The sequence below is a fragment of the Montipora capricornis genome, chromosome 7 (assembly GCF_036669925.1).
Source record: "Montipora capricornis isolate CH-2021 chromosome 7, ASM3666992v2, whole genome shotgun sequence".
NCBI lineage: Eukaryota > Metazoa > Cnidaria > Anthozoa > Scleractinia > Acroporidae > Montipora > Montipora capricornis.
This window is the reverse complement of record NC_090889.1, coordinates 31,686,034-31,696,033: the sequence shown is the minus strand read 5'-3', so window position 1 is coordinate 31,696,033 and position 10,000 is coordinate 31,686,034. Positions and strand designations below refer to the sequence as shown.

The following is a 10,000-nucleotide window of genomic DNA, read 5'->3' as shown; positions in this document are numbered from 1 at the left end:
GAATAACTTTCCTGGAATTGCAGTTGTGTGAGTACTTTAAATTTTGATTAATATAGGTTTTAATAGCGGTCAGTATAATATGGAGACTACAAACTGCAGACTGTAGATTGAATCTAAGATGCAGACTGGGCTTCAGTCTTCATTTTAAACCCAATCTGCATTTTATACTCAATCTGCAGTCTGTAGTCTGCATTTTATACTGACCGGTTGTAATAGTAGGGAGAGTTGAAAACACTGCTTGCGACACCCCTCTCTTCTGTAGTGGACTACGTACTGTACCTCTCAACTTATTTTAACCTCTTGACCCCTGAGAGTAATACCAGAAACCCATAAGGGTTGAAACGTGTAACGCGCGTTCACAGCTTCCGAACATTCAGTGCGAACTGATTGGTTGAATGTTTCAGTGCTAAGTACCATATTTGGAAACCCCTCTCTCTTGTTGTTCCAAATATGGTACTTAGCAAATTGAATATTCAGAAGCTTGTTTCCCAGCACACAAGGGGCCGTTACACGTTTCAACCCTTATGGGTTTCTGGTAACACCTAATTCTTGGTTTTTACGTGACGTCATCAAAATTAAAAAATAAGGATTTTCAATCCTTTTGATATATTTGTTTAGTTAGTTAATAAATGCTGAACAACTGAATATTTATCTTTTCACAAATCATCAGTTTGATAACGTTTTTCCTCTTGTGATAAGGCAAGGTTGAATTTCTAAGCTTTTGCGTGATGTGATATTAAAATGGCAGCTGAGATTGATGTCACATAGGTCAAAAAAGTGATTTACTGTATCCTCTGAAATTTTGCAATCTGAGGAGTCGTTGTATGAGAATAATTACTGATGGTAATGTTTATGAGCTCTCAGAAGATGACTACTGGCTTTTTATAGCAAAACTTGATGACATATTTGTGCCCTTTAGAGGAACACAAACATGGCATCTCCATACAAATTACTCAATTTGAGTAAAACATTTCTTCAAATATCTCCCACACGAAACAAAATTTGCAATGACCTGAACCTTTGCGAAACTGTTTGAATATTCATCTTCTTTTATCTCTTTGATTCTTGACTTAATTTGTTTAATGGTTTTGATGATGGTGTGACAGTGAAAACTGGCAATAGATTTTACTCTGTCTAATGCCAGACGATTTTACTTGTCAATGGAGGGTGTCCTTAGAAGGGCCTTTGAGGTGTGAATTAGTTAAACTCATTCAAAAGCTATGTTTCCATGATTGACCCCTGAGATTGACACTTGATAGATTTTACTCTGTCTAACGCCACACGATTTTACTCATCAATGGGGGAGGGGGGTGGGGGCGCACAAGTGTGAATGGGTTTACTTGTCCAGATAACTGGCTCTTCAAAATATGTACATTCATTTCATTCATCAAGTCCTTGACAGGAAGAAACAACCCCAGCAAATTGACCTGCTCCCAACTGAATGACTTCATAGCTCAGTTGGTTGTCAGCATTGCACTGGCGTCGCAGAGGTCATGGGTTCCAATCCCTTTGGAGCCACCTGAATTTTTCACGTGGTTTTGTCTCTGAGTCATTAGATGACCAGGTAATATATCATTGCTAATGTCAAGGGAAGGATGGTATGATTCAGGAATACTTATGATCTTCACAAACTTTCTGAATAATATGTTCAATAACTGTAAATGAGTGGTTCAAGGGAGCTATTAAATGTGGCTATCAACCCATCAACTTCTGAACTGCCCTTTATTATAAATGAGTAAAATCTTCTGGCGTTAGACAGACTCCAAGTAGTCAAATGAAAACTCTCGGGCCATCAGTTCTCTTTGTAAGGACTGCTAATCCCTTTAAATATATTATTACCACTAACTGTAAGTTGTGTTCCTTGTAAATGATTAATTATACATGTACAATAGACAGGGGCAAGAATGGCAAAGAGCAAGAAAGTGCATTGCTCCCAAAATGATGCGTCTTAAAACTGTGGAAGAAAACATTGACAATTTTAATGCTGTTACCGAAGATGCCATTGCAAGATTTACAAAGCTGAAGGATGCTTGCGGGCCAAATCAACACATTCCCAACTTGCAAGATGAATTGAAGAAATTCTCAATGGAAAGTAAGTTGTCAGGTGGCCAGAAAAATTGGTGTCGTCATGTGAACACACTTCCTTTCATTTTAAATGCTTTAAATCCTTTCGTCTCTAACCCTTTGATGCCAGTAAACTGGCCTTTAGAAACCGGCCATACTTAGTATTTTACTCTCAGACTGTCTTAAATGCCAGACGATTTTAATCGTCAATGGGGAACCCCCAGGAGTCAATGGGTTAAAAAAAAAAGCCAAAAAACTGTGCCTTTTTTTCTTCTAGCTCCCTTCTTAAAATTTCAGCTCATTTCTTAAGAAAAAATCAGGTAATGGGTGTGTTGCAGTGGAAAATGCTGCATTGTTGTCTGACCACTGGTAATTTCGGATGTTTTCTTTGACAAATTATGTGATAAAATATGGTAAGCTCTAATTGTCTCTAGGTGTAGGAACGGTAGCATTCAATACACGTCTGGGGTTGTACCAAGATTCACCACCAGAGAAGGCCATGAAGTTCATCGAAGGAGTTGACTCCTTTATAGTTCAATCTCAGAAGATTTCGATGAGCAGTGTGAGTACGTTTTTGCGACGTTACATCGATACTCCAGCACTAAAGAAATTCTTCAAAGCTTGTGATGAAATCGTAGAAATTGGGGAGTATTTTATCAAGAACAAAATGGAAGAACTCAAAGAAATGACTGAGGAGGGTATAGAGCCATCTGACGAAGGTAAGACTTCAAGACTTCATTTGGTGGGGGTGTTGTGGGGAAGCAAAGGGGGCTGCTGTTGTGACATGATGGGTAACCTCTCATCATCTCTGATTGATAAAGTGTGAACAGAGGGATTTGGGGATTGATTGCATTACTAGGGGTGTTTAAGGCACTGGGAATCCCTTTTATTCAGTGAAAGCTCATTTGGTGCTGCCTGTGTGTTCAAACATTGCACTTTAAGCTGGCTAAATGCATTGTTGTTCAATTCTTTTTTAAAGTTGTATAGGTCTCTAGTAAGAGTTATAAGCCACTCAAGCAATATTTAACAATTATTCACCGAAGGTGAAGTGATTATCGGTGAATATTCACATCGACTTCATCTCTGTGAATATTTACCGATAATCACTGAGCGTGAGACCAATAATTGTTTTAGTATTCATTATTTCAAAAAAGAGAAAAAAAAACATTTCAACGTGAAATCATCTTCACTTACAGTGGCAAAACGACTACTGGCAGCCATTTTGTCCGTCAAGGTGATTATCGGCTGATAATCCGAGATAGCGAGCCAATAAGAGCATGCGATTTTCAATAATCACTTGTGTATTTATACTAATTAACAATTATTCTACAAGGGCGTGCTGGATATGAAATTATAGATAATGAGCCGAGTTGGTTATAATCATTTTACAGTGTATATCCAGCAAGCCTGAGTATAATAATTGTTTTATTAAAAACTCCATGATGTTCCCAGGGGTGGCATTGTGGACTAAAGCACAGACACATGCAGCCAGTGTTGAATGTGTGGAAAGGCGTGTGAACGTAATGTGATCACTTGTTGGCTCCAGATTACTGCCAATATTACTAACCAACCAACAAATTACTATACTTTCCCCTGTTCTAAATCAACATTCATTTGTTTGAATCCTTCATAGTGGTTCCCCTGTTGACATATTTGCTCACTAAGGAAAAACTAAGCCTTCAAGAAGCCAGTGGTTTGGCAATTGATGTTATTGCGGCTGGTGTTGACACAGTAAGTACAATTCTTTTGCAGCTGTGTTAGCAGAGTTTTGTGAGCTTTTAGAGAGGCCACGTGTTCTAGAATTTCGTTAGGAAACCTCGTTCCCAGGGCCTCTCATCTTCTCCTCCCCTATAACGAGCGAGGAGAAAAGAGGTCATTCCTTGTGGCTGTTGAAAACAGGAGCTCCGTCCTTCGGTGCTTTTTTGTTCTGTCCGTTTCAACGTTCCATTAGATGTTGTCTTCGACATTTTGGAACTGCACTGTTGGTCGAGCGACTTTGAAACCAGTGAGAACATTTTTACCTGACAACTCTCATGTTTTTTTTTGGAGATCGCGGTTGTCATTTTAAGTCAAAATTTAACACAACCTTCCTAATTATAAAGCTTTTGTCTTTTTTTATAATCAGCGAAATATTAACGACCGAAAAGTGGTAAATTAATGGGTGGAAAATCACCACAACAAACTTTTCCTCTTTATTTATTCTCCTAAATTTTCCCTAGTATATCGTGTTGTTTCAGAAACCTTTTTCTTGAAAATTCACTTTTTTCTTCACTTTGAAAGACGGTCAGCAAAAATCCCCTTATAGGCTCGACTCTTCTTTGGAGAAGTCGAATTTTTTCCGGATATCACAAGTCATCATTAATAAATAAATTATCTGTAAAGAATTTCCTTTAGAAGGCATGAGTTTGACGTCCGCGAATGGTAACCTTTTTTCACAAATTCTGTCTATCGTGTCAGCTTAAAAAAGACTTTGCAACGAATCAGCTCAATGAATTGGAGAGGTTAAAGCCCACGGTGATCGAAAATAAGATCTCTAGTGTGCATGTGCAAACTAGCAAACTGTAGTCGTTGAATATTTCCTCTGTAAATACTCGAAGCAGAGGATCTGAGGAAATTCGAAGCAGAGGTGAAAGCTAATGAGGTTCGAAGATGAGAACACTAGTTTGGAAAGTTGCAAACTAGCCACCTTCAAGACGAACAAAGTGCTTTCGTCGCTTTCTTAAATCGTAAAAATTCAAAATAAGAAACCATGCTGAAATGTCCATAAACTTGCAAAAAAAGGAACTCGCCCAATATATCCCAGTACAGACCTTACGCTAGTCCCGGCAATAACACCTATTTATTCTTCTCAAATAGACTGCGACCACTCTGTTGTGGATGCTTTATCATTTGGCAAGGCATCCCGAGGTACAAGACAAGCTTTACCAGGAGGTTTTGGAGGTCGTTGGAAAGGATGGAAACATCACGGCAGTTAATATTGGCAAGATGTCCTATCTTAAAGCTTGTCTTAAGGAATCAATGAGGTATTGGAATTAGACTTTTAGTGAGGTTTTTTTTAAACAGAATTCATGGTCTTTTTAGTTAGTTTTGTTTATTGTCGAAAGGTGTCTAAATGGGCAGGGGTGGAAATGTTTTCTTCTTGAAGGTTATGGCGATCAACGATTATTGTAAATCGCGGCCAAACTTAGACTGCAAACATTCGACTTAAAGTGATCCCTTTAAATGACGCGCAAATGAGGAAACATTTGCTGAGGAAGCAAAATTCAACTGAACAAATTCAGCGGAACAAATTCAAAAACATTTTTGCTTCTCGGGAAGTAAATTTTGCTCTCGTATCAGATGTTCGCAAACTGGGAAACATTTGCTTCCACAACAATGTTTCGGCACCTATCTTTCCTTGTTTGCGGACGCCTTTAAACTCCAAAATGTTAACCTCCGTTGCACTCTTAACACAATGCATTTTGTTTTCTTGGAAGGCTATCCAATGTTTTGACTACCAATGGACGTATTCTGGAACAAGATGTAGTTTTATCTGGGTACAGAATTCCGGCAAAGGCAAGTCGAAGTGTATATCACTTAACGCGTACTAGATATGCGAGAGGAATATAAGGGGCTCATTGAGGTTTTTGCTATTCAATCTGGCAGAGACAGCAATTAGCTGGTCGTACTCAATTCCTTGCACGTGGTGTCCATTATTTGTATTTCCTTCCCTTTATGGGATAAATAATTAAACTGAACGAACTACCCAGTGGAACTTGAAATCCAGGCTGTTAAATTCCGCTTGGAAAAGGGTAAATTTAGCTAAAAAAAGAACATTATTTCACTAATCACACTCTTTTTATGCGCGTTGTAATTGACTTAGCGTCTTCGCGTTTAGTCTTTTTCGAGACATTACTCTGTGAACTGCTGTTTTTTCGCGCCTTTTCATCCTTAGATGTTATAGGTCTTTCGATCGATGCGACGTCTGATCATTCTGTTCTTGCATTTGTCCTTATATGCTGGTCTTAGATTTTCTCCGGCGCTCTGCTCTCTTGTATCAGCTCATAAGGGACTTTAAGTTCTATTACGGCGACGGAGACGAAAACATCTCTTCAAAATGTAACATTGCACAATCTCAAGTCTTTCGCGGTTATTTTGTCACGTTCAATTCGCACAATGTAGGCGAATTTGAATTTATACATACGAGCAGTTCCAGAGTAAAGCTATTTCGAGCAAGTAAGCGTTTGTTTAACCAGCTGCGTGATGATGGTTTGACACCTAACCTTCATGCTCCTCAGGACTTTCAATAAGTTTTTTAGTAAACGGCTGGTCTTGAGAAGTGGGCGGCTGTGGCAAGAGAGGATCCGAAAGGCCCCTTTTCCCTAGGGGGTCTGAGAGCACGCTCCCCTAGAAAATTTTGAAATCCAGGAGTTCGGAAATAGCAGTTGTTTACCATTTACCACAAAAATCCGGAAATTTCGGTTGAAATGTAAATGGTAAGCCTATTTTGGTCTTCCCAAACGGAAAAGTTCCCGAGAAAACGGGATTTTTTGAAAGGTAGTCCAAAATCCCCAAACGGAAAACGTGTTTACCACCATTTTGCCTCCCTCTAGACTCTCTCGGTAAATTTGAACGAATTTTGTGAATGGTACACGCCGATCCCAACTAAATTTCCCATTCGGGAGTTTTTGCTTACCATTTCAACAAACCTAGTACCAACCGGTTTCTGTTTATAAATGGTAAACAACCAGCATGTCCAGCAATCTGGGCAACAACATCAGTCACAAATATTTATTAACACGTAGCTACACATGGCCAAGTAGGAGGACAATTTTTTGCCCTCTTGATCTCTTCTTGAAGTACGACAAAATATCGCCTCCCGCTGCTGTCTTCCATTTTTAATACACAGCACGACAAACAACGCGTGGAAAATTGGAAGGACGGAAGGAATCATTTGGCACCAGTCGGGGTGTAGGGATGGCGCAGTGGTGAGAGCACTCGCCTCCCACCAATTTGGCCCGGGTTCGATTTTCAGATCCGGCGTCTTATGTGCGTTGAGTTTGTTGGTTCTCTACTCTACATCGATAGGTTTTCTCCGGGTACTCCGGTTTCCCCTCTCCTCAAAAACTAACATTTGACGAGCGGCGATTTAAAGTTCACCAACAAAAAAAGGAAAAGATTTCGTTAGTAGCTCAAGTTGCTTCTACAGAACATACACTATCATAAAACAAAGTACCACATACTACGTTTGCTTGATAAAATGTCTCTTATTTTACAGGCGCTAACTATACTTCACGCTTTGTGGTGTACACAGTAACCAGCTATTTGCAAAATAATCGTGAGTAAACTTGACAGCGACAATATTACGCGAAGTTGTTGAAATATAAATAAGTCGAAACTGTCCTTTGAAACAAAAACGAAAATCAAAGAACAAAATAAAATACCTGCACGTGTTCAATGTTTTTTTTCTTCCTGATTTGAAATAAACATGACACCGACTGATCGATCGCAGAACATGTTCGTTCCCCATGGATAAACGATTCACTTGCTTTCTTGCACAACAAAGCCTCAATTCGGCTGCTTACTTGAACTTTTTCAGTGGCAAGTTAGTTTGATTTTCCGGAACTTCACATTGGCATAAGTGAAATTCGAATGACGCGAGTTTATTTTCTGTCCCGTGCGATCTATTAGACAACTTTTTGCCTTTCACGTCAAATTCCACGAGTAGTACATAAAACACCTTGCCGTGAAAACGTTCCATAGTCGTGTGGCCACAAAATCGAATGCGTGCCGAATGATGATGTGGCCTACACTGTCACCCCTTCCCTAGCACGCATTTGGAAAAGCTCCCTGATTTTGGGAGCCACGTGACCCGTCGGGGGCTCCCCATAAATCACCAAATTTGAGGTTTTGACGACAACGCGCTAGTACACATGGGAATCGTTCATTCTCTGTTTTTACTCCGAAACAGCTCGTATGAGTTTATTTTAGGACACTCTGCTAACATTGTAGGAGGCGAAGGTAATGAAATAATCGCAAAAAAAGAACTTACGATAGTGAAAAGTTACATTTTGAGGTGATGTTTTTGTCGATCTCTGGTCTTCGTCGTAGATATCAAAGTCTCTAATAGCTGCTCAGGAATACGGCTACTTGAGTCTCCCCTTGTTTAAAATGGTGGTCATGAAGGGAAGTTTTGCTTAATCTAGAACTTTCCGTTGGATTTCTACTCTCAAGCTGGAATTTATCATTAAGACAACCCGATTCTTTACGCTTCTTTCATCAGTTCTTACAAGAGTGAATTAGATAAAGAGTGTCTTATGGCATGGGTGGACTCCTTAGCACAGTCACAAATGAGTCTATTTTTAGAATACCCGTTCCCGCCAAAATTAGTCGTCATCTCCCTGAAAAAACATGACGGAAGTAGCCACGCGTGATATTGGCTACTCCTGATTGGTTAAATTGGCTCCCCTTCGTTTGATTTTCCCGTGATAAAGTCCATTTGTGACTGCTGGGGCAAGACGGCACAGTGATTGAGAAATACTCTTATTAAATTCACTCCAGCTTGGTTCTTAGCATTCATTAACTCATTGAATCACTGTGTATGCAGTACCCAGTATGAATAATTAGAAGCCTTTTTGCTTATTTTGTTAGACTTGGATTTTTATGGAACATTATTGCACTGCTCGTTCCGAAAAATACTTTGAAGATCCTTTGGAATTTAAACCAGAAAGATGGTTGAGGGAAAACAGAGGCGAATATCACGCCTTTTCTATTTTGCCATTTGGATACGGTGTGCGGATGTGCGTGGGTAAGAAAATGGATGCCTTTATTTGTTTCTTTGTTTGTTTAGTGGTTGTCTGTCTCGCACTTGTAGACCAGTACCTTCATCTCTTTATTGGAAGTCACCCTTAATTTATGCCTTTTTTTGGTCAGTCGGTCGCTTGCTTGGTTGGTCAGTCAGTCAATCAGCTCGTCGGTCGCAGTCGGTTAGTCTGTCATTCAGTCGGTCGGTTGGTCGGTCAGTCCGTCGATCAGTCGGTCATCAGTCGGTCATCAGTCGGTCATCAGTCGGCTAGTCAGCCAGTCAGCCGTTTAACCAGTCTGTCGCGATCGGCCTGTCACCAATTCAGTCAATCACATAGTCACTTTCCCGGTCGGTTAGAACGTCAATTGGCCTTTTTCGATATATTAAAATTCAGCTTGATAGTGAGGCAAAGGAAAGTGGATGATGATATGTAAATAATTTTCACACTCACTCCAATGTGTTTCTATTGTTTTTGTCCTCACTGCCTCACTATCAAGCTGAATATTTGATATATCATGAAAATGACCTATTTGCAGTCACTCCATCGCTAGGTTAGTCATCACTTTCTTGTTAATCACTTTAATATTTGGTTACCAGCCAACAGCATTAGCTTGTGCACTTTGTAGCATTTTAATTCATTACCTCTTGTCAATATGGTCTTCACAGGTCGGCGGGTTGCAGAATTGGAAATGTACCTGTTCCTTTGCAAGGTTAGCTTTACGAGTTAATTTTTTCCGTTTACTTTTTTCTCGCCGTTTGTGTGGTGAAAAGTTGAGAAGAAATCAAAATAAGCATTTTACAAAATTACGTGACGGTAAGTTTGTTATTCCCTTTTAGTTACTCCAGAGGTTTCGCGTTGAGTATATTGGTGAGGAACTGGACGCCGTACTAAAGGTTTTCTTCTTTTATCCCGAGAAACCAGTGAAAATAAAGTTGGTGGATCGAATTTGACTTCAGCGTTTAAATTTGACAGAAGAATAATAAGAGCTGCAATTGAGGTGCATTGAATTTGGGCTTCAAAGAGATTCAATTCAATTCAATTCAAATTAAGTACTTATATAGCGCATGATCCATAGATAAATGATCTCAGGCGCTTAAAATTAAGAATAAGGTTATTTACAATGTTTAAAAATTATGACTAATTATGATTAT

The 10,000-nt window shown here is 39.4% G+C and overlaps 1 protein-coding gene across 1 annotated transcript in view; it reads left to right on the top strand.

Moving 5' to 3' along the window:
• LOC138056934 (cytochrome P450 27C1-like) overlaps positions 1-10,000 on the top strand; it is a 10,886-nt gene that overhangs the window by 668 nt on the left and 218 nt on the right. Inside the window, exons 1-9 of the mRNA XM_068902896.1 lie at positions 1-27; positions 1,893-2,092; positions 2,499-2,783; positions 3,698-3,795; positions 4,921-5,087; positions 5,541-5,619; positions 8,695-8,851; positions 9,515-9,558; positions 9,686-10,000. The exon at positions 1-27 is cut by the window's left edge and continues 668 nt beyond it; the exon at positions 9,686-10,000 is cut by the window's right edge and continues 218 nt beyond it. Coding sequence (XP_068758997.1) covers positions 1-27; positions 1,893-2,092; positions 2,499-2,783; positions 3,698-3,795; positions 4,921-5,087; positions 5,541-5,619; positions 8,695-8,851; positions 9,515-9,558; positions 9,686-9,799 — 1,171 coding nt within the window. The 3' untranslated portion in view covers positions 9,800-10,000. The remainder of the gene's footprint in view (positions 28-1,892; positions 2,093-2,498; positions 2,784-3,697; positions 3,796-4,920; positions 5,088-5,540; positions 5,620-8,694; positions 8,852-9,514; positions 9,559-9,685) is intronic.